At 48.6% G+C, this 23,866-nt stretch overlaps 2 protein-coding genes across 7 annotated transcripts in view; one reads left to right on the plus strand and one right to left on the minus strand.

The window, feature by feature from the left end:
• Nucleotides 1-814: 814 nt before the first annotated feature.
• On the minus strand, nt 815-20,071 carry DHX38 (DEAH-box helicase 38). Of its 2 annotated transcripts, none has more exons than XM_072817302.1 (27): nt 19,848-20,071; nt 17,124-17,463; nt 16,589-16,776; nt 15,834-15,935; nt 15,131-15,278; nt 14,854-14,972; nt 14,616-14,692; nt 13,980-14,135; nt 13,281-13,442; nt 12,766-12,873; nt 12,265-12,377; nt 10,450-10,587; nt 9,822-10,008; nt 9,509-9,694; nt 8,746-8,886; nt 8,307-8,417; nt 8,101-8,217; nt 7,808-7,915; nt 7,288-7,400; nt 6,535-6,743; nt 6,263-6,417; nt 5,674-5,829; nt 5,441-5,575; nt 5,153-5,278; nt 4,314-4,409; nt 2,610-2,731; nt 815-1,285 (listed from the first exon to the last, which is right to left on the minus strand). In XM_072817302.1, the coding sequence occupies exons 2-27, from the start codon at nt 17,444-17,446 to the stop codon at nt 1,201-1,203; spliced, it is 3,681 nt and encodes a 1,226-aa protein (XP_072673403.1). In that variant the 5' UTR covers nt 17,447-17,463; nt 19,848-20,071; the 3' UTR covers nt 815-1,200. The 2 variants fall into 2 exon arrangements, with proteins under 2 accessions (XP_072673403.1, XP_072673398.1); XM_072817297.1 differs by having other exon boundaries at nt 19,720-19,861.
• TXNL4B (thioredoxin like 4B) overlaps nt 19,941-23,866 on the plus strand; it is a 45,424-nt gene continuing 41,498 nt past the window's right edge. For 3 of the 5 annotated variants that reach the window (XR_012026569.1, XR_012026570.1, XM_072817446.1), the window contains exons 1-2: nt 19,941-20,381; nt 23,187-23,355. Coding sequence is in view for 3 of the 5 variants with exons in the window: in XM_072817446.1 (XP_072673547.1) it covers nt 23,224-23,355 (132 nt within the window). In the remaining 2 variants the exon portion in view is untranslated. The remainder of the gene's footprint in view (nt 20,382-23,186; nt 23,356-23,866) is intronic. The other 2 variants (XM_072817428.1, XM_072817454.1) reach the window with 2 other exon arrangements.

Here is a 23,866-nt window from a genome sequence, read left to right on the forward strand (position 1 = left end):
CAGGCCACCCGTGACTCAGCCCCAGCACAGAACCCTGCAACCAGCACACCTGGCAGGAGCCCCACCTGAGGGTCAGAGTAAGGGCCATGTGTGATGCAAAGGGCCACATACCCACAAAGCCATCTCAGCAGATACAGGCTGCTTAACAAGAGCAAAGACTAGGGATTCCTGTGCAAGGATATTTTTTTTTTAAGATTTATTTATTTATTTATTTATTTATTTATTTATTTATTTAATTTTTTTATGATAGACATAGAAAGAGAGGCAGAGATACAGGAAGAGGGAGAAGCAGGCTCCATGCCGGGAGCCTGACGCGGGACTCAATCCCGGGACTCCAGGATCGCGCCCTGGGTCAAAGGCAGGCGCCAAACCACTGAGCCACCCAGGGATCCCCCAAGGATCATTTTTTATGTGAAAATCAGCGAGCAGTATTTTATACTGTTTATGCCAACGCACATGCCAAGTGGAAACTTCTGCTATTCTGAGCAGTAGAGCACCCAACCCACCCCTGGGGAATGGCAGAGGGTGCATGGGTGCTCACTTCCCTGCCACTTGGCCATCGCCAGCCTCCCCCGCCCACCAGCCTTGGAACAGCAAAGCACCCTAGGAGTTTGGCCTGCCCAGTGCCCCAGGCCATCATCCTTCCGTCAGCTGTCCCACCCGCCAGCCCCCCTCAGAGAGCCACTACCTGGAGAATAGAAATAAGGAGAGCTGAGGTTTTAGATCATCCCAAAGAAAGTCGGAGTCCTGCCCATCTTCTTGTTTATTATGTGATTTAGGGCAGTGAGGGAAAAAGGAACAGTCTGAAATGCAATAACATTTTACAAACAATAAATTTATTTCCAAATCCTGAATTATAACCAAATTACAATTCCCTCTAGATCTATTTTGCTGCTTTACACAGAATTTAAAAAACCATAGTCACAGCCAAGTCATTTGTACACCAAGCGTCCAAGGAATGGTTTATTTGGATACAATGGGTCCGGCTCCCTCCTGCTGCCCCGGCAGCTCAGCTGCTCTGCAGCCCAGGTGGGCACTAAGGAACTCCTCCTCCCTCCGCGGCAGAGCTGGCCCCTGCAGGGGCTTCCCCCAGGGGCCAGGATGTACACGGATGAAAGCACACAGATGAAAGGGTTTTGTGCAGGCCTGGGGCGCTCTAGCCACAACGCTCAGGACTTTCTCTGCAGGAAAAGCCTCAGCTCAGAGCCCAAAGCGGGCTGGTGTGCGGCGAGGCGTCATGGGTTCCCCTTGCTCCTTCCGGCCTGGAGTGTAGATCTTTGTAGACCTGGAGACACGGAAAGAGGGATGAGGAATCATGCTGCTGCTCGCTCCAACCAGGATGCACAGTAAGATAAGGAGCCCGAGGCCCTGAGGCTTCTAACTGGTGTGGGAGCAGGCTTCGGGCCTGAAGGGTCTTCTCCAGCACATTTCCACCCCCGCTGCCTTCCTCATTTGTGATGGGGAACAGAATAAAATATTACCTCATTCTGATATCCAGCAAGGACTGCTGGAAGGTAGATTTTTTAACAATTCCTTCCATACCTCCTAGGTGAGCTACAGAGGTAGCCTTCCAGCCACCTCCCCAGGCTGCCACTCCATCTATATAATAAAGAATCTAGCTGACCTTTGTCTAGAGGTCCTGAGAGGTAATCTCTACACCCCTGGGACTTCCCAAGGGACTAAATGTCTCTGTTACTCATGGTGGGCCCTCAGACCACATGTGATCATTTCTCCTAATGAGATGATCCAGGATGAGGGCTATACTCTGAGCCCTATGATATCAGCTCACACTCTGTGGAAAGGAGGAGGCTGGAGACCGGGTCAATCACATGGATGCTTACCCAACCATTCATGCCCATGAATGAAACCCCAACAAAATTCTGGACACGGACGCTTCCCTGGTTGGCAATGCCCTGTTCATACATCACACATCAGTATGCCAGGAGACTAATGTGGCCCTGAGGACAATGGAAGCTTCACATCTGGGACTGTCCCAGACCTCTATCTCTGCATTTCTTCCTTTGTATCCTTTTGCTATAATAAAACTATAATCGTAAATATAGTTCCTTCCCGAGTTCTGTGAGTTATTATAGCAAAATATCGAATGTAGGGGAGTCTATTATGGGGATCCCCAAACTTGTAGCAAATTGGTCAGAAGTGAGAGTGACCTTTGACACCCCCCCCACACACACACTTTGAGCTGGTGTCTGAAGTGCACACAGTCTTGTGGAGAACCGTGCCCTTCACCTGAAGGTGGCTCTAACTCAGAACTCCAGCAGACACACACAAGTCCAAGGCTCCAAGGCTCCACCGTGAGTTCCAAGTCCTCGTTTGTCAGGAAAGCTGTAATTTCTCCGGCCCACCACAGGCCTCAGTACATGACAATGACCAAGAGTTGCAGATGTATCACCAGCCTTGAGAGTGTGTCTGGAACTTCTCCCAAGCCTCCATGTGGGACCAGTCAACTTCCATCACCAATTAAGCCCTACAGACTCTACTTCTCTTGGGTCACGACCCTGCATCGGGGCCTGCTCGGGCTATCGGGCTGGTTCCCAGAGCCTCCCATGGACAGGCTCCATCCCAGCCAGGGTCCTGAGGCTGAAGCTCACCTGACACTGCCCAGGGGGCTGCGCTTTTCCTGCTCCTGCCGTCGGGCTCGCAGCTGCTCTTCAGCAAGTGCCATCTCCTCCTCCATGGCAGAAGCTTCCTCTTTGGCCCGTCGGCGGTTCTCCTAGAAGAGATAGAGGTACTGGGGCCACTGGAGACTGGCCAATGAGGAGGCCTTGTCCGCACCCATGCCCCTGCCATAAGCTGGGTGACGTGTTCACTGTGCCAGCTCCCAGAGCCAGGGCCACGTGGCTCCCTGCCCCTAAACCAAGGCTGCCTTTTCTTTTGAGGCTGAAGCCTATTTTCCTCATTGATTCAAGACAGACACTGCATGATTCAGTCCTAACCCTGTGGTCCCAGCACTCCACTCAATTCAGTGAGTACTTTCACTCTCTTACCAAGTTCACCATGATGCCGGGAAGGACAGGAAATTAGGAAGACATTACCACCTAGCTGGGAGGAACAGGGAAGATGGGTGTGGGCCCAGTGTGGAAAGTATGGACAAGAGGAGAAGCAAAAGCCCAGCAACATTCTGCAACCCTAAATAGCTCTGGGCATCCACGGACAGTCAGACCGTGAGGAGATGGAGTAGCAGCTAGAGAACTCCTACTGGAGGGATCACAGAATCTCAGAATCCTCCCAAGTGGGACCACCAGACCTGACATGCTTCCTAAGAGGATCTAAAAGGAAGTTCACAATACCACATGCATTTATGCATCTTTGCCCAAAACAGCTAAATCTGAATCCTATCAGGCGTTTAATTACTGGTTTAGAGAAATAGCACAGGGGAGAGGCACAAGTTAAAAACCATCATGAAAAAGCAACTGGTCAAATACAGAAGATGAAGCATTCTACAAGTGACCTGGTTTCTCCAATTAATCAATGCTGTTATAAAAAATGGAGGCAGGGCATGTTCTAAAATAAAACACTGCCAATAACTAATTATAATGTTTAGATCCTAATCCAAGCAAATCATAAAAAATTATCTTTGGGATGAAAGAAGAAATATGAATAAGGACTAGAAACTCAGATAACATTAAGAATTAAATATGTTAAGTGATAATGGCATAACGGTTACATTTTAAAAACAAATTAAGTTCTCTTAGAGATGCTTACTCAAGTATTTATTGGTGAAATAACATGTCTGAAATATGCTTTAAAATCTTTCCAGGAAAAAAAATGAGTGTGTGGAGGGGTTGGAATAAGCCCAACAAGACTAACCAAATGTTGATTATTATGGAGATTAGGTGATGAATTCATGATGGCTTCCTGTACTGTTTTTTACACTTTTATGAATATTTGGACTTTTCAATGAGGCTTTTTTTTTTTTTTTAAAGGCCTGTGTGGCTAGTTGGTTGAGCATCTGACTCTCGATTTCAGCTCATGATCTCAGGCTTGTGGGGTCAAGTCCCACACTGGGCTCCATGCTCAGTGTGAAGCCTGCTTGAAATTACTCTAATTATTTACTCTAAATAAGTAAATAAAATCTTTAGAAAAAAAAAAAAAAACACGAACTCTCAGCAGGCCAAGCAACTGGAGTAGTTGGGAGAACTCTAACAGACCAATCTGGCTCGATCACAGCTTTTGTATTTGAGAGAGAAGTAAGGAGGGTAGGAGTCAGATGAGAACATGTCTTCAATACCAGGTTAAAGGGAAAATGGCTCCCACAGGAAGCAGAACCTTCATGGAAAGTGGAGGATCCTTACCTGGCGAGACTTTCCTGCCTGTTTTACACTGTAGAACATGGGGCCCAGCTCTGCTAGCCACTCTCCATCCACTGCGGTCACACACTGCATGTATTCCTGCAGGCAGAAGGGTCACAAAGTGGTGGTCACAGAGGGGCCATGCCTTGGGCCGTCCTTCCCATAGCAGTTCCACAATTAGGACCTATGTAAGAAGGATCTGACCCCCAGCTCTTTGAAAAAGGCAAACACGGGATCCCTGGGTGGCGCAGCGGTTTGGCGCCTGCCTTTGGCCCAGGGCGCGATCCTGGAGACCCGGGATCAAATCCCACGTCAGGCTCCCAGTGCATGGAGCCTGCTTCTCCCTCTGCCTATGTCTCTGCCTCTCTCTCTCTCTCACTGTGTGCCTATCATAAATAAATAAAAAAAACTAAAAATATATATATATTAAAAAAAAAAAAAAAAGAAAAAGAAAAAGGCAAACACAAGCCCCAGACACTGGAATTCTAATCCTTTCTCCCACTCAAATTCCTCCACACTTAAAAACATGCCCCTAGTATCCAAGAGAAAAGGCCTAGCCTCTCAGAAAGCCCTTCTAATGACACCAAGAGGGGTTGCTTATCCCAGGCAGGAAGTAGGAAACAATCCTGCTGGCACAGCCACGGCTACTATCATCTAAAGGTTAACTCTGTATAAGCTTCCCCCAAACCCAAATGAAAACCAATCTATCAATTCCCCTCAAAGCAACACATGCAGCCTCATCTCCCAAGCTTAAAACTCATACTGGAAGGCAACAAAGGGTTCCAAAGTCCTGGCCCAGCCAGGGACGCCTACATCACACAACTGTGTCAGAAAAGACTCACCTTGGTGGTCATGACCAGCTCATGATATACTATGTAGTCTGGGGTGTAGCCCATTCCAAAGAGTGAGCTGGTGGGGTGCAAGTGGCAGGGCATCCCTGTCCGGATATTCACATATTCCCCAATTCCCTAGGGAAGAGACAGAACAGGTAGCCACACCAAGAAAATGCTGCTCATCTGGGCAGCCACTCCCCTTGTTGACACAGACCTCGGTGGGGAACCCAGATCTGCAGGACTGTGCAATGAGAAAGAACCTTGTCCTCGTACAGTTATTAGGCTCCTCTGGCTCACCTTGAGCTTGGCTGCCTGGTGGAAATAGGCAGCACAGATACACTTCCTGACGATGTCCCAGTCCGTGCCGCACGAGGCCAGGCTCATCCGCTGCTGCACCATGATGTCCTTGAGCTGAGCTCGCACCTCCCGGACCTAGAGCAGGACACAGGGCAGAAAAGGATGGAGCCCTCCTCCTCCTCCCTACCACCCCCTCACCCCAATATCCTGCTTATCTGGGCTCTTGCCCCCACCTTCCGCATGGCCTTGGCATGGATGAAATGATCGTTACACCAGATGGTGGAGTAATTATTATTTTTCCACTGCAGGTAGACATTCAGGTAGGTCAAATGATCACTCTCGGGGACAGCAAACTTCTCCCGGATTTGATCACTTTCCTCTTCTCGGCCCTGGGAAGGAAAAGACCTTTACTCTCTGCACAGGGAGTCCAGGCCCACCGAGAAGACCCTGGAGGCTCTCCCACTGTCAGCTATCTGCACATACGACTTCAAACATGTTGATATGTGGCCCTGACAATACAGGGAAAATAATACAGCCTATAATGAAGTATTTACTCTAAAACAGAAGAGCTCAGGCACAACATACTAGAAGATAAAAAAAGATAAAATTTTCCAATCGGTCTCTGAGAACCACTGATCTAGCCCATGCTTTCCCTTACCCCAACCTGCTCAACAGAAATCAGCATTATTCTCTGGAAACGTGGACTCTTGTCCCTCTATCCTATTTTAAAGAAAGGTACTAGTCCCCTCTAATCCTGCCTCAGGCCCATAAACTGCCCTGTGGCTTCTGGGAAGACAGAAGCACAGGACACCCCGTCCCCACCTTGGGCCTGTAGAAGATGGCTGGCACAGACAGCATGGAAACAATGAGCAGGATCTCAGAGCTGCAGCCCATGTCACAGGACACGATAAGCATCTTGGACAGGGCTGGGTCCAGTGGGAACTCCACCATCAGCCGCCCAGTCGAGGTCAGACCACCTGGGAGAGGAGCCAGTTGAAATGCTGAGTGGACACAGTGAAGTCAAGAAAAAGAAAACCCCATCACCAGAGGCCCAGAGGCCCTGAGGCCCTGCCCGGCTCCCAGGGCCTCAGCACCTGTGTTGTCCAGGGCCCCGAGGATCCAGAGCTGATACATGGAGTTGAGCATGTTATCCTCAGGGGGCGGGTCCATGAAGTGGAACTGCAGCAGGTCCTGCACGCCCAGGGACTTGAGCAGCAGCACCACATTGGCCAGGTTGGTCCTCTGGATCTCAGGCACTGTGGTAGTCAGGAGCTCGTTCTTGTAGGCACTCTGGGTGTAGAGCCTGCCAGGAAGAAGAACCCTGAATTTCCACCTATTCAAAATTCAGTCCTGCCAGTTCATTCACCCTTCTGCTGGAATCTCCTACACATTTGTTTCATTTCTGGAACCAATGAGCCTGCGGCTAGAATTATGGCTTGGTTTTGTTTTCTATTTTTCTGTGTTTTCGTGACTTCTGTAATCAATATTTCTCACAGGAGCAAAGAAAGAGAAAACTGCAGAAGTATAAAAGAACCAACAATAATTTGTTCAGATCTATCCTCTGAAGGGAAGTGTGCTGTGTTCCAGGGGACGTACGTGCAACACAGGTCTGCCTAAAACCCACTGCCCCCCAGACCTCAGAGCGCCTGGAAAGGCTACTTCTTCCGCTCAGCAGCCTATGATGAGAAGACCAAGGAGCGGCAGTCCCGCCCGCCATCAGTGCCCGGCCTCAGGGACCCTAGGGCCAACTTCCCTCTGCTGGACCATCATCCAGTCCCCGCCGCCCCAGCTCCACACTCCGCAATCCCAGTACTGCCCCAGAAAGCAGGCTAGCACAGGGCTCCTACCTGAAACACTGACCTGGGCCCGTCCTGCCGGCTCGCCCCGACCTCTGGTTGGCATTGGCCTGGCTGATGGGGTAGATCTGTAGAGCATCCATGCCAATCCTGGGGTTGAAGACCTGGGAGGGGACAGTACAGAGCTGGTCATGGAGAGAAAGGGCTAAAGGGGGAGGCAGCCTTGAGACAAAAACAGACAAGCCGTGGTTGCTACACATCAGAGCATAGTGTTTTAGGAATGCAGGCAGCCACCCTTTTGAAGCCAGAAATCTTAAGAAATCTCCCCCACAAATATGAGCTCTGTGATCTCTATTGAGTTATTAAACCATCTACTTCATAGCATTATCATGAGGATTAAACTAATCAAGTGCATGGCAAAATCAGCACTCAAATGTTAGCCTCTTAAATACCACCTCCACTTCTGAGTCCATCCCTCATTTAAAGGCTGAGGACCCGGGGCCCGCCTTCCCACCTACTGAGTTGGCTTTGGGTGAAGGCCCACAGCCCTAGTGCCTGTGTCGTCTTTTACCTTTAATTTGCAATATCCAGAGTCAATAACAAACATGATGCCGTCGACAGTCAGAGATGTTTCAGCAATGTTGGTGGCAACGATACACTTCCGAACGCCATCTGGAGCCTAGAGCCAGGCAGGATGTACAAGGAGGGCAGGCTGTAGGCTCTCAGATAGAAAAGACTCCACAGGGGAAAGACCACACCCACCCCTTGCCAGAAAAGTAACACCTTGTCTCTCTCATCCTCCCTTGGGAGAATCCAGAGAGACCCAAAGGTGGGGACCCAAAACAGACACTCTCGTTGTCATACCTTCTGGAAGATTTTAGCCTGGAGGTCAGATGGCAGCTGGGAGTAGATGGGCAGCACAGCCAAGGCAGGTGCATTCTCCAGTTCCTCCAGGTGTTCCACAATCTGGTCTGAGGTCACCTGAGGGCACAGAGAGAAGCCATGAGACACCAGAGCTCCTCATATGCAGGATACTACCCATTCATCACAGTCGTGACTGAGGCACGCACCTCAATGTCCTCTTGGCCAGGCATGAAGATAAGGATGTCCCCGGGGGCCCCTGAAAGGTGCACCTGTAAGGACTGCTTCACTGCGGCCTCCACGTAATCCTCCTGCGGAGTCTGCAACACCAGCCAGGGACACGGTCAGAGGCAAGTGTCAAGGGAAATGTGGGCCAGCACCCCTTTGGGACCGGTGGCCAGTCACCGGTGTGGGGCTAAAGGAGGTCAGCCCTATAGTTCAGAGCTATAGATGGGCCTGCCTGCCCTCCCTGGGCCCTGCACCTCTGTTCCAATAAAACCTCCCCCCAGAGTACAGCTCTTTATCTGAGCCCTAGAGCTGCAGGTTGCCCCATCTGCCCCATGGTACCCACAAAACTTTTCCCAGCTTTCCTTCCAGCTGGCTTCTCATCAGAGATCAGGACTGATTCAAAGAAGGAGGCCTCAGTACCTTGCTGAAGAGAATGTCCACAGGGAAGGTACGACCAGGGATGTGGAAGATGGGAACATTCCCAAAAAAGGCAGCAAATTTCTCTGCATCCATAGTGGCTGACGTGACAATGAGCTTCAGGTCTGAGCGCCGAGCCACCACCTAAGGGAAGAGGTCAGTCCAAGGCTTCTCCATAGATTTGGAACCCTTGGCGGCCACCCCCCAATCTCATCAGTACTCCCCACTGAAGCAGAGGCCGAAGCTGACAGACTGGCACATTAGATCCTTAAGAATCCTGAAGCCTCACCTACCAAGTTGGGATGAGCACTGGGTGTTATACTGTATGTTGGCAAATTGAACTTCAACAAAATAAAAAACTTTAAAGACAAAAAAACAAAAACCAATTGAACATTAAAAAAAAATTATATATATATATAGAAGAACCCAGACTGAAGCTTAATTACTAGCTCCAAATCATGCCCCTACTGTGAATACACTGTGAATAAACAAATACATATGTCGACTTTCCAAAAAAAAAAAAGAATCCCGAAGCCTGAAGCCAGGGAGCCATAGCCAAGAGACCACGAGCAAGAAGAAAGCAAACTACACCACCAGGCCTGGACCTGGCAAGCTGGAAGCCTCCAGGCACACTCCAGCCTGTTGGAGACCCCCTCAGCTTCCCCAGCCTGGAACCCAGCCCACCTAGACCACCTCAGTCACTAAACAGCAACAGAGCACCAGTCAAAGCCCCGCGGGCACAGATGGACCGTACCCCGGCCCTCACCTCCCGGAGCAGCCCAAAGAGCACATCAGTGTTGAGGGAGCGCTCGTGGGCCTCATCCATGATGACGGCACTGTAGTGATCCAGGTCTGCTTCCCGGAGGGACTCCCGGAGCAAGATCCCATCAGTCATGTATTTAATCAAGGTGTTTTCTGAAGTGCAGTCTTCGAAGCGGATCGCATAACCGACCTGAAGGTCAGAGAGAAATGGCTCAGCAGCCCCGAACCCAGCTCACTGCTACCACGCCCCATTCCGGGCCTTAGCAGACCACCTCAGATGGATGGAAGCCATGGGCTCAGCCCTCATGGCCACTCACCTCCTCACCAAGGTTTCCACCCATCTCTTCACTGACTCTCTTGGCCACAGACATGGCAGCCACACGCCGAGGCTGGGTGCACCCGATCATCCCATAGTCCGTGTAACCATCTTCATGCAAGTACTGCGTCAGCTGAGTGGTCTTCCCACTTCCTGTCTCTCCAACTACGATCACAATGCTGTTATCTCTACAAAGGAGAGAAGGTGAAGCGCAAATTGGGCTGAGTGAGTCACCTGGGAGCCTCTGGGAAGATGGGGCCACTTCATACGCCCACATCCGGCTCTCTGAGGAGCACACCTGCTTAGAAAGGTGGATTTCCCTGGGAAAACAGCCCAGAACTGAGACATCTCCTACAAAGTCTAGAAGATGGTGGGGGTTAAACAAGTGAACTAGAATAAAGCAAGGCTGCTTTGCCTGCTTCATGCAAAGTAGCCCAGGGTACCCGTATCAGATAAGAAATTTTTTTTTTCCTTTCTCCATCACATGCAACCCATATTAGTTAAGAAAAAATTCTTTGCTTTCTCGATCAGATGCAATGTCCCAAAGAAAAAGAGCTACTGAGTAAACACAAGGGACAAAGGGGACACCGATTCAATAGTGGAATTCCCAGGCCCTGGGAAGGAATTACCTGATAATAGTGAGTAGTTCTTGCTGCACAGCAAAGATGGGCAGGTACTGTCTCTGCTCCAGAATTGACTTCTTTTTGGCAAATTCACTGCTGGCTTCACTCTTTTTCTTCATGTGATCTGCAAACTTCTGCTCTGTCCTGAGAACACACAGCAGCCTAAGTAAGCACATTGCACAATTTCCCACATTGCTCTTCCCACACCCAAGAATAAGAACTACAGGGCACCCCGGGTGGCTCAGCAGCTCAGAGGTTTAGCACCACCTTCAGCCCAGGGCATGATCCTGGAGACCCGGGATCAAGTCCCGCATCGGGCTCCCTGCATGGGGCCTGCTTCTCCCTCTGCCTGTGTCTCTGCCTCTCTCTCTGTGTCTCTCATGAATAAATAAATAAAATCTTAAAAAAAAAAAAATGAATGAGAACTACCTCAATATGATGCAAGAAATCTTTGAGACATCGGAGCAGCCAGGTAATCTAAGATGCTCATCTCCTCTGGCCTAAGGGACCAGAAATCCTGTCGAAGAATCCATCATCCACAGCCAAGTATGACTCAGAGAAGTTCAGATTAGGAAATGGGCCAATTCTCGGCCCTAAAGAGCTCGACCAGAGAGGAGCTGAAATCACCAGGTCATTATCTTGTACAGAACACCACTGAGCAATTTCAGCACAAAGTGTGAAGGGCTAAAAGGAGCCGTTGAGGCTGCAGAGTCCTGACCAGGCTCAGACCTCTACTCTTTCCTCCTGGTAGGAGGGCAGAGTCTGTATAGCTTCATTTTCAAAGGATTGTGAGAACAAACCTTCCCACTGAGTACTGACCAACAGCCTCTACTGCAAGGACATGAACACACACCTACACTCAAAAGTACCATGTAATTTCCCCAAGCCCACAGAGCAAAGAGAGAGCGGTTCACAGCAGCCAAGGTCCACACCACTGCCACCCACCTCTCCCCCAAGAGACCCGCCCCCTGTCAGACCTACCCCACCCTCTGCTAGGTGTCCTACTTCTAATTTTACCATCACTCCTGGTTAGCTAATGATCAATGCCTAATGGGGTAAGTTAACTATAAGCTAACAAGGGCTAATCAGTGGTACCAACTTCTCATGGGGGTCACTACTCACAGGGTACAGAGGATTATTCACTCAGTTGCCGGTTCACTGAGACTTTGGAATGTTCAAAGATGAGACTCACAAGGGACATTTGAGTCCAGTCAGCTACCCAATGTGGGAACCCCAATAAGCAGCTCTCTACCATCTGCTTACATACCTCAATGAACAGGGAAGATCTGTTTTCAAACCACTGTTAAAAGAAGCCATTCCTTTAAACTAAAAGCTAAGGGGGCAAAGGCCACCTCCCAATGCTGAACCTCTGAAACGCACTCCAGCAGCGTGGCTAAGATACTGGATCCCAAAGCTACGATGCCTGGGTCTCATCATCATCACTCCATTTATTACCTGGGTGACTGCAAACAAGTTACGTCACCTCCCTGGCCTCATCCTCCACACACGGAAAACAGGAAAGAGAGCACCTGTCCCGCTGGGACTGTCGGGAGACTTCAGGGGGAAGCATCTGTGAGGCGTTTAATGCCAGCAGGCAGGGGTCAGTCCTGTGACAGTGGCAGTGGTGGTGGGAGGAATAGTATCCAAGAAAAGCTGATGGTGGGAGGAGAGAAAGACCAGGAGGAAGGGACCAGAAGGGACCAGAAAACCCAAAGCGACATGATTTTCCTAGTCACGAGCCAAAAGTCCTATCAGTTCCCCAGCAAGTGTCCTGGAGGCCCCCAGTCTTTGGAGCCAGCCCACTGCTGACCAAGATCCTACCTATAGTCCACTTTACCGTCTTCTGTCAGGGCTTTATCTGGCTCTTCCTCTTTCTTGACACCCATTATATCTCCCAGTTTGGTTCCAGCCAGCTCCCAGTGTTTGTGTTGAGCCTGAAAAAAAATAACGAAAAGTTAAGGCGGCTCCATCGTGTAACACGACTATGGTCAATGGAAAATCAATCCCGCTTGACAAGGTGCTTCATCGAGCAGGTGGCAAATTCCCACAAGGCAGCAGTGGCACTGAGCCTGCTCCCCATCCTCCATCTCAAGCTCCCCAAGCATTAGGCCTTGCGGTTGTCTCCACTAAGGCCCTGGCGGAGGTACACCGCGCCCTCCTCCAACAGCTGTTTCTTGCTCTGTAAGTGTCCTCTCACTTCCAACAGGAACCCTACCTGTGAGATCTAATATAATTCCTAAAAACAAAGACAAAAAAAAAAAAAAAAAAAAAGAGGGGGGGAAGAGAGAGAGACTCCTCAGCCCCAAATGACAAGAAACCAACCTTTTTGCGTTCCTTCTGCTCCCTATGCTTCCGCACGGTTTGGCTGCCTTTTCGAGCAATAATGGCCAGGTCAGAAGTGGCATCCTTGACTGGAATCACAGGCTCTGGCTGCAGGAGGTTGAGGAAAAAGAGAAAATCCCTTCTAATCATTATGGGTTTTTTTTTTAATTTTTATTTATTTATGATAGTCACAGAGAGAGAGAGAGAGAGAGAGAGAGAGAGGCAGAGACACAGGCAGAGGGAGAAGCAGGCTCCATGTACCAGGAGCCCAACGTGGGATTCGATCCCGGGTCTCCAGGATCACGCCCTGGGCCAAACGCAGGCGCCAAACCGCTGCGCCACCAGGGATCCCCCTTCTAATCATTAAACGCCACAGGAAGGTCCACCTCACAGCAGCCCCAGTAAACGGAACCGACTGCTATCCTATCAGCCCGGCAGCCTTTTTTCTCTTCTCGTTCTTCTTTTCTCACCTCAGTTCCGCCTGAGCTTTCTCTCTCAGGCCACAGGAGCCTCACCTGCTTGGTGAAGACGATGCGCCCATCCAGAAAGGGAGGAACCAGGTTATGCACCATCAGATGCACCTTGGCTGCGCTGTCCTCCTCAAAGTCCTCGTCCACCTCGAGCCGATGGACCACGCCGCTGGTGAGCATGCGGTTGGTCTCCCAGCGCTCGTTATCCTGTGAGGACACAACAGGAGGCCACGTTCAGACTGCCACCAAAAGGCATCCTGGAAGGTCACCAGGCAAGTCCACACGTCAAGGCCTGACAGAAGGGCCATGGGGCTCTGCGGAAGTGTCCCAGGCTTCTGTGCCCTGTGGCTCCTTAGAAAGAAGAGTCACTTTCCCAATTACCAGCATTATTTTTTCCAAGAAGCAGCCCTTTACATGAGTTAGAACCTCCACATGGACAAGTGGTGTCTCCAGCCCCACTCAGAAGCACAAAGAACACAGAGCCAGGTCCCACCCTACCAGTTCCCATCCACAGCACCCCTTGAGGAAGGACTGCACATGAAAGAAGTTATGAGTCGGGAGTTTTATCTTAAGCTACTGAAAGGTTCCATGCCCACCCCTCCTCTGCCTCTAGAGGGACAGCGACACCTAGTACTTCAGCGACGGGGAGGCGAGCTGTGCCGCCACCAGGTGCACGAGGCCTGCGTCTCTCCCACGTGCTCCCGACTCCAACTGAGTCAGCTCCGACTACCGTGGGCAGCCCACCTCGTTGATCTGCCTCCGCTGAGCCGAAATGCGTTTTTGCTTCTGTTTATGCAGGTGCTGCTCCCGCCTTCTCACGTAATCCTCGGAGGAGTAGGCCAGGGGATTGTGGAACTCATCGTATCCCTCATCCATCATGTACCAGTCCCGGTCGGCTTGCTGCAGCACATGGGACAAAGCAACAAGAGCAAGGGACACATGGAGTTTATGTGAAACACAAGGCCAGAGAGGAGATGTTTGTTAAGAAGTCACTGGTGTGGTGAGGCCATCCATGTGAGACAGGCTGGCAAAAGGCCACCCTGCTCCCAGATGAGCCATCTAAAGGAGAACTATGGACACTGACTATATGGCAGCCCCTCCTGACAGCACTTCTTACATGTACCACGTGGTGGCACCAGCACTTAACTAAAAAAGTTAGGTGGGCCCTGCATCCGGTGAGAAGTTTCACCATGGAGCCTGTGCCTCTGTAAAGAGATTCCAGAACTGCAGGACTGAATAGGGCTCAGCTCCCAACACTGTCCAGTGTTAACCTCTGTTGTCAGAATCCAATTCCACTGGAGTGTCACTCATGACCCACTCACCTATGGAGTGCCACGCCACCACCCCTCATTCAATCCCTCAAAGATGTAAAGTTTTTACCCTTTGGTCATCCTCCCATTGTTGCCGTTCCTCTTCTGTGTCAAATGAAATTCCTTCTTCGCCATCCTCACGTCTTCCTGAAGGCGAACACATAGCAGGTCAGTCCAAATGACCCCAGCTTACCCCTATGGCCATCAACAGCCCTGCAAAGTTGCACAGCTCCAGAAGTGCAGCTTTGCTCAGCCTCACCAGGATAAGCCATCCTGCTTTCCTGCTTCCTCCTCCCACCCTGCCTCACCTCGGCCCCTAGACAGACGGGGCGTGGACCCCAGGTGTTTTCTGTCATCGGCCCACTCATTGTATTTGTAGGATGGGGTTGGCAGAGGTGTATCATCTGAGTACCTGCTTCTCACAGACCTGGGAAACAGTATAACCAGCATCACTTAAGCAGTCACTAAAGTGTAGACATGTTCCCCAGCTGCCATCTGCTCTCCCAGCCCAGATCCCTTTGCCCTCTACACATCCACCCTTTGTCATCACCCAGAGAAACTGAACTGCTCTGCCCAGAACATCACCTATCCCGATCTCGACTGGACTGTCGATGGCTCCGGTCAGAATCCCGATAGGAAGGAGTTGGTGAGGGCGATTCCCACTGCGAGCGTCTTGAGAAGCCATAGCCACTGTCCTCTTCCTCCCACGTAGACCTTGAAGGGGTAGCTGCATCTGGGGCCAGAGAACACATCCACAAGGAAACATCTAACTTAACCAGGACAGGGCTGTGGAGCTATCAGCCAAAAGTCAATTCCCCAAATTTCTTTCTTTCACCCCTTATAAACTTTGTATCTATTTGTAACAGGTGAGATGGTTTGGACAATTTTTAAAGATACCTGGATTTTAATGGTCCAGTTTCCATGTGTTCATAACATTTTTCTTTTTTGTTTTAATGTGTGTTTATACCATTTTAAGAAATATGCAATTTCTCTCATAGTCCTCTTGAATAAAAGTAATTAATTTTAACAAATCCTCTTCCCCAGCTCCTTATTCTTTCCTGCCATTTGGAAAACTGGCCAAACAACCTGCCCAACAGTTTAGAGGAACATATCCATCTCAAAGGGTCCAGGGCCTTCCTACCTGATTGAGAACCAAGTATTCCAGAAATTCATAGTGGAATCAACAATTCTGACTCTATTCACAGCAAATCAACTACGGACGGGAGTCGCTCACCCTGCCTTTTACATACTCGACCCCTCACAAATCACAAGCAATGGCTCAGTCTACCTTTAGGTCGGTGTCTCGGGCTCTCCGGCTCATTTCTTCTGCTGCGCTCTGACCCTCCATCCCGCTCTGATCTGCTGCTGTGTCTGCTTCTGTCCCTCTCATCTGTCAAGAGCCACACACAGAGCTTAGGATATATGTGTCCCCACCTAACTTCCACCCATCTTCACCCTAGAGAAAGGACAGGCCTTCCCACTCACTCACAGGTGCAACCTGCACTGCTCTAATGCGATCCATGGGCTCCTGAAACTCACATATCCCCATTCTTTCAATGGGAAAAAATAGTTACTGGCTAGAAAGTTTCAAACTCACAGTAACAGTTATTTTCCTGCAAGAATTCAAAAAACAATAGTTATAAGTCTACAGTGAATAGCTTTTTAGTAGTTACAAGCCTATAAACTATAAAACTTAAAACAATACTGAGCAAAGCCAGCACTGGATTTTATGTCTAGCTTTGCTCCACAGCACTGTCCTTTCTCTATCACCAACACTGCTGTAAATTTTGGTTTTTTTATACATATTACCCAATATCCTCTTTACCACCAATTTTCATAATAAAATGAGGATCACGCACTCAAGCAAAGCAGCTATTTTGCAAGTAATAGCTCTTAAACTGCCTGCTCTCCCAATCCTGACACAATCAAAACCAATAGGGCTCCCTAATTATTGGGCATTGGAAAAACTCCTGCAACAGGAAAAGAGGCTGACATGTTAATTCAAATGCTTAGCGGGCTATAGAAACTATTCTGCTCAGTTACCTCTCTCTCTCTTGCGGTCAGAGTCTCGATCCCGTGATCTCTCTTTCTTCCGATCCTTTTCTTCTTTGGACGAGGCATAGACACCATGTTCCCGCCGCTCCCGCTCTCTCTGCCGACTGCGTTCCCAAAACTCTTCACTCACACCACCAGGATGGGAGGGAGTCTCTACCCGAGCAGATCGATAATGTCTGAAACAGGGAGGGCAGCTGGTAAAAGACCCTTCCTTAGGAGAAATACCTTGCCCCCAGGCCTCCGGTGGGCTGACCTGTCCTTTTCCACTTTATCTCCCTGCAGGCTTACTTATGGCAACAACCCAAAGCATTTCTAACCCCCATCCTCTATTATTTAGTCACCTTTGAATGTTCCCTGACAAACCTGAAGAAAACACCAATTCCTATCTACCTTCAATATGATAGAATCATAATAATATCATAAAGATCTACATGTCCAACAAGAAAAAAGAAAGAAATATGAGATGTTATTTTCTGGCCTCCACTCTCATTCCCTTTGGGTCAACCCATCTAAAAGCCTTTACCTGTCTTTTCGGCTATGTCGGCCAGCTTGGTCACTACCCTCCTCCTCAGCATCTCTCTGGTCATCCTTGCTCTCTTCCCAGTCTTTGTAGGAAGAAATTCTGGACTTCTTCTTATCCTCCCCTTCATCCTTCTCCTCTCGCTCCCTTCGTTTCAGGGAAGCTAACAAGTCCAGTCCCAGCAATGAAGGGCGGGGGGCAGGAGCCTTGAAGACATGCTGCTCACTGGCTGCACTTTTGGTCTTGCAAATAAGACCGCCAACCTGAGAGTCCAGATCAGTGCCTTCTAATCGATGGATCGAGGCATCCTCGCTGGTGTCCTCCATGACAGGCTCTGGGATGTCTGTGGAAGGAAGTCAACCCATTTTGTACTGGATGTAAAAGGAGAAAAGGTTTGTCTCCACTGTATCCCAAGATAACTACAGTTATAAGTATATTCAGGGGGGTGACCTCTCCATCAAGACCAGGCTTTGTTTAGCTACCTCTTGCCAAGACCTTTCCATTAAGTCAATGACAATCTCAAAAGATCCTGATCCCCACTCCTACACACATCAGAAATACACACAAAGACTCTCTCTCTCTTTCTCTCTCTCATCCACCAAATATCAGGATCCAAGAGGGTATCATCCAGGCAAAAACAGACCTCACTAAAGGGCACTTATCAGAACATGACGGCATATAGAAAAGGACTCTAGGGGGAAACACCACTAGATTTTAAGTCAGAATCCTCAATTAGAGAGCAAGCTTTTGACAATTTCTACTTCTGTGATTGTAAGCAGATAAGTTGGTATTTGGTTAGGCATAATTTCTATATTTGAAAAAATAGAAATACTTTTTCCTTTATCTATTCCATGGAAGTATCCTAAGAATCAAATACAAAAGTGTGTGAAAGCTCTCTGTAACCATAAAGTGTTACATAAAGGTAAGTGTTACATTATTTTATTTGCTGTGCTCCTATAAACTGTTGGGGCTCAACATTTTTCTTTTTTTTTTTAATTTTTATTTATTTATGATAGTCACAGAGAGAGAGAGAGGCAGAGACATAGGCAGAGGGAGAAGCAGGCTCCATGTACCGGGAGCCCAACGTGGGATTCGATCCCGGGTCTCCAGGATCGCGCCCTGGGCCAAAGGCAGGCGCTAAACCGCTGCGCCACCCAGGGGGATCAATATTTTTCTACGGAGTTCTTTTGCCTGTCTCTCCCTTTAAACTACAGATAGAGCAGAGTAGTCACATTGGGGTATAAGGCTACCAACCATGTGATCCACACATGAAAGACTTTTCGGGGACCAGTTGTGTTTTGGAGAAAAGAATTACCTCACAGCAGTTGAAATCTGTTTAAAGACAATCCACGTTCACCAAAAATATTGATGAGAAACACTAGGTAATGAAATGGTGTTCCTGAAAAGTATTAAGGCGATTGTAAGATTTTCCCACACAACTTGTAACAAACTCCTCTTTACCTCCCATTACACACCAACAACTTATAAACACACGTGCCTGGATAATTCTCCTTTCAGCAAGTCAGTGAGGCAAAGGAACTGTTAAGGTGTAGGGTACCACCAGAATCCAGAATGTTTTTGCCCAGCTCTAATTAACAGGCGCCGCTCTAACAGGGAAATATCGCCAAACAGACTGGACGCATAATACGAACAAAGACACGAGGGCTGCATCTTGGAAAATGCCATCAGGTAGAAGAGGAGGGAGAGAGCTGCATATTGATGACGTCTGTGTGCAGGTGAGGAAATCTAAATAGGAAGGTAAACACATGTATGTTCTGCTCACCAGTAGTCTGAACTCGAAAATAAGTCCTATACTGTGAAAAAGAGAACCTTGTCTGTCTTGCTGTTGCTGTACCCAGTGCCTGGCAAAATTAAACATTTGATGAATAAATGGGTGAATGAATTTAAACTGATTCGTGAAGAACAGGAAGCCCCACGTTTCTAGAGACAGCAAAGGAACGTATCAACAGCCCAGGATCAAGGCATCTGAGGAGACCTAATTAGCTGCTGAGAACAAGCAGGAGTTAAGGGGCTGGGTTCTGGGGAATGATTAATGACAAAGAAGCCACAGAGAATACAACAACAACAACAAAAAACCCAATTCAGAACAACTAGATTTACTCATTCAACAATTTTTCCCTGACTGCCTTCTGTGAGCCAGTCGCTGTTCTGGGCAAGAGGAAAAGAACAGAACAGAGAACAAAACAGACCAAACTCCTCGCCTCTTGGAGTCGACACTGTGGTAGAGGAGATCGCCTAGTGAAGACACACTGTGACAGAGGCGAGAAGACACAGCCGCCCGGCGTGTGGCGGCGTCGGCCGGGGAGGGGGCTAATGCAGGGGGCTGAGGCAGGGTGCTGGGGAGCCCCCGGGCAGCATCCCTGCACCTCCGGCCAGGAAGCGGGATCCGACCGGATCGAGGAGGAAGGATGGGGCCAGCCGCACCGGCGCAGCATCCCTACGGTGAGAAAGGCAAGCTGGGTGACAGGGATGGGACTTCGCAAACCCGGGCTGGAACCTGAAGGAACGACCCATATCCGCCGCTTGGAGCTGCCATGATTGGCGAAGGGCAGGCCAGGAAGGAAGAAGGGGCACTCACCTCACCAAGCCCGCCTCTCAGAACCTTCCGTCCCAGATTCTGGGGCGCCGGCACCACCACCCCTCACTCAGACAGCCTCACAGACCCAAACCCAAACCGCGAACGCGGCCATCACTGTCCCATAATACCTTGCGCGGTCCCCTCTATCCATCCGAAGATACCATCGAGGAAAGACCGGAAAACGCCGGTTCCCCGCTCCAAGTGTGGGACAGAAAGCGACCAAGCGCTCAAGGCTAGAGTGTCCTCCTCTGGGACTCTGATTCGAAGACACTTCCGAGTCTCGTCACGACCAATCACAGCCTAAAAGGCGAGACAAGACGGAGGGTGAGGGCAGAAGGTCGGTCATGTTTAATAAGGGCGGAAGTGACTCCACAGCTTCCGGTCAAAGCCCGGTAAAGTGGGCAATGACTCGGATAACCCCCTGTTGATGGTCTGTTGAGGACCGCGAGTTCATCTACTGCGCCTGTGCGTTTCCTTCTTCCGCTCCCGCCTTCTTAAGCGGGGCTCTGGGAGCCGCTGGGCCGGAGCGCCTGGGTTGCGGTGCGTTAAGGCGGCTGCGTTGACGTGGGAGGAGCCGCCGACGTCCTGACTTTTTTGGACAGGAGGCCAAGGTGGCGGACGCCGCTGAAGCGGAAGAGCGAGAGGTGACCTGGACAAATGAGGTGAGTATCGTCCGCCCTAGCAGTTGGCGGCCAGGAGCAGCCCGCCCAGAGGCGTTGCTGATGTATGTATGTCTGTGTTTCTCGAAGATTTTGGAAGAAGAAAGATGCTCACTCCGATGTAATTAAGAATCACCTGCTGTCTGTTCGGTCGCAGAGATGACCGCTGATGGTGTTGGGGGATATGGACCTCCAGTTGGTTTTCCACGCACACGTAGAATGCGTGTGCAGTATTGTGTTGCACCACAACGGGGTCACGCTCTGTAGTCTGTTTTATGACTTCTTCACGGTGAGAACGTTTCGGGATCTGAGAAGTTCATTCGTAGCACGGTATTCTGTGGCTGTGTAATGACGGTAGCTTGCAGGACTGTATTAGCCTTTATTTTTCCAGTTTGTTTGTTTATTTGTTTATTTTTCCAATCCCCCTACTTTGGGCCATGCAGGTTATTTTCAGGTTTTTTTTGTTTGTTTGTTTTGTTTTGTTTTGTTTTTTTACCATCAAGAACAGTGATGTTTTCTACGTAAATCTTTTGTGGACGTGTCGAATTAGTTCTCAGAAGAAGTATCGTTGCTCAGGGTGTTTCCTTCCTAGAAAAGTTTTGCTTCTCTGCATTCCAGCGGGGACTATGAAATGCGTGTCCATTCGCACTTTGCATTACTGTTTTCATCTTTACCAGCTTAATGGCTTTGTCAAGTAATCTTCGAAGCTGCTGTTCTTTGGTTACCAGTAAAGTGTAACTTTCCAAATACTTTTGTCCGTTTGTATGTCTTTTGTGAAGTCTCTGTTGGTATCCTTCGCTATGAGCATTTTCTTAGGGGTGGCATCAGTTTTCCTGTCTTCATTCCAACATTTATCCAGTCCTCTCACCCTGGTAGACAGCTTTGCCCCCCCCCCCACCTCCTCCTATAAGTAATGTACTGAAGGTGCTGTTTGAATTCTTGTAGGATAGATCCATCCTTTCCTTGACTTTCCCTTTCATCAGTAATTTGTTCTGCCACAGACATCTGATAAAGTCCCTTCTGGTGGTCAGCTTGCGTAGTTAAAGTATGACACTATGGGAACAGTTTCATTCCCTATATGAATTGTTATTCATTAATATCTTGAAATGTGACTTATCACACACACACACAAATAAAGAAATCCTCCCTTTTCATAGCATTAGGCAACTTTGGGACCAAATGTAAAATATCAAGGATCTCAATGGAGTTTCTTGTGGATGGACTCAAAAATAAAGGTCCTTGATCAAAGAGTTTCTCAGCCATAAAAATAGGAAACTATTATAGCAGAAGGAACACTGCACTAGAAATCTGGTGACTTGGATTCTAGTCCTTGTTGTAGCTAGAACCAAAACTGTAATATAAGCAAACAAGTCTAAAATGAAGGGGTTGGAGAGGTGGATGGGGGGATGGGGTAACTGGATGATGGGCATTAAGGAGGGCACATGGTGTGATGAGCACTGGGTGTTATACTATATGTTAGCAAATTGAATATAAACTTTAAAAAGGATTAAAAATCAAAGAATAAATATTCAATTAAAGTTTAAAAAGAAAGTTATAAAATGAGGGCATTGGATTAGTTCTCTCCTATCTCAGTATCTTATGACTTATTTTGTGTGTGTGGCTGTCACACCCTTAATTGATCTGTTTGCCGTGTGGTGAGGTGCATCTCGTAAGGTATACACCAACAATCTTTAAGCCAGGACTCATGATAATACTCCATCACTAAAAGACTGTTTAAAAAGTATGGTACATGCATAATGGGGAGCCTGGGGGCTCAGTCAGTTAAGCATCTGCCTTCAGCTCAGGTCATGACCCCAGGGTCCTGGGATCAAACCCCGTGTTGTGTTCCCTGCTCATCGGGGAAATCTCTTCCCTCTCCCTCTGCCCCTTCCCCTGCTCATGCTCTCTTACTCTCAAATAAATAAATGAAATGTTTTTTAAAAGATTTGTTTTTAAATAAAACTTTGACACATGCATGAAATAGTGTGTTGCTGTGGCAGTGTAAGTAGGGATATGGGAAGATCTTTACATGTTAGGTAAAAAAACTACAAAGTGCAGAAGACTGGGTAAAGTATGTGTGCTGGACATCCATCATTTGCCTCTCCAGATCCCCTCTTCCTCCTCCTCTAGACTACTCTGGAACCAGGAGACTGGGCGCCTTCTGCATGTCCCCTGCCCTCTGGTTCCAGTTTGAGTCAGCCAGTGGAGGCATTTGCAGGAGATGAGCGGGAGAGAGGAGGGGCTGCACCCCTTCACTGCAGGCTGACCTTCCGTACAATAGCCTTCTGCACCCAGCAGCCCCCACCACACACTCCTGCACACTACTCTCTCCCATGGCTCCTTCAGGCTTAGGGGTGGGAACAGTACCCTGCTCTTGCTAGCGGAGTACACCACTGCACCCTGCCTAATGAAGGTCTCTTCAAATTACCAAATTTGAGAATGTCACCTTTTTCCTGCTGGAACACTGGCAGAATAGGAGTAAAAGAGGGAAAAATCGTAGAAATCCATATTTGTACTTTCCTGTAGATGCATAACAAAACTGGAAGATACAGTGCAAATGGGGCTAGTTGAGGGCAGACAGGCAAGGGCGATTTTTCACCGTCTACCTATCTTGTTTCTTTTTAAGCAGGTGGACTTGCCACCAGTTTGCACATTTAGTGTTTTCCTTTTCCTTTTTTGATACTGTGTATGAAACCACTTGTTCCTCTGGGGATAGAATGTACGTATATTACGCATTGCAAAAATTAAATTTTCTTAAAATTAGAACTCATGCGCTTAATCTGTCTTTAAATATTGCGACTATTTCAGGACTGACAGCGAGGATTAATATTTGGATTATTTCAAGATGAGCTTCCTGTTGCCCAAGCTAAATAGCAAAAAAGAAGTAGACCAAGCAATAAAAAGTACGGCAGAGAAGGTGTTGGTCCTCAGGTTTGGGAGAGATGAGGATCCTGTCTGTCTGCAGCTAGATGATATAGTAAGTGAATTTTTTCAATAAATGGTTTTTATTAAAAATCCATATATTCTTACTTCACCATCAACAGAGTGCATGGGAAAAAAAAAAAAAAAAAACAGAGTGCATGGAAGGGAGTGGCCGGGCCCAAGGATACAGCTTTTCATTAGTTGGCACACTTTCACCAGGAGTGAATCGTGTGCCTGCCCTGAGCTGAGCCCCCAAATCTGCGACTGTGCTAAGTCTGTCCGAGATGTCCTTCCCCACCAGCAGCCATCCAAGTTCAGTTTCACCAACAAGGCAGTGGAGGACCAGAAATCCTATTAATAAGCATCTGTGAACCTTATCTTGCTCGCTGCTCACAATAGTAGGATAATTACTGTTCCCACGGTAGATGGATGAATGCCAGGGAGGTCAGGTGCCTACCCACAGGACAGAACAACTTACCTGCAGAGCTGGGGTATGAACTTCGTTTTCTCTGCCTGCAGATAAGCTTTCCTAGTGTATTGCCCCCAGTGTGTGCCTGATGATAATC

This window comes from Canis lupus, chromosome 3 (genome assembly GCF_048164855.1).
Source record: "Canis lupus baileyi chromosome 3, mCanLup2.hap1, whole genome shotgun sequence".
Lineage (NCBI taxonomy): Eukaryota > Metazoa > Chordata > Mammalia > Carnivora > Canidae > Canis > Canis lupus.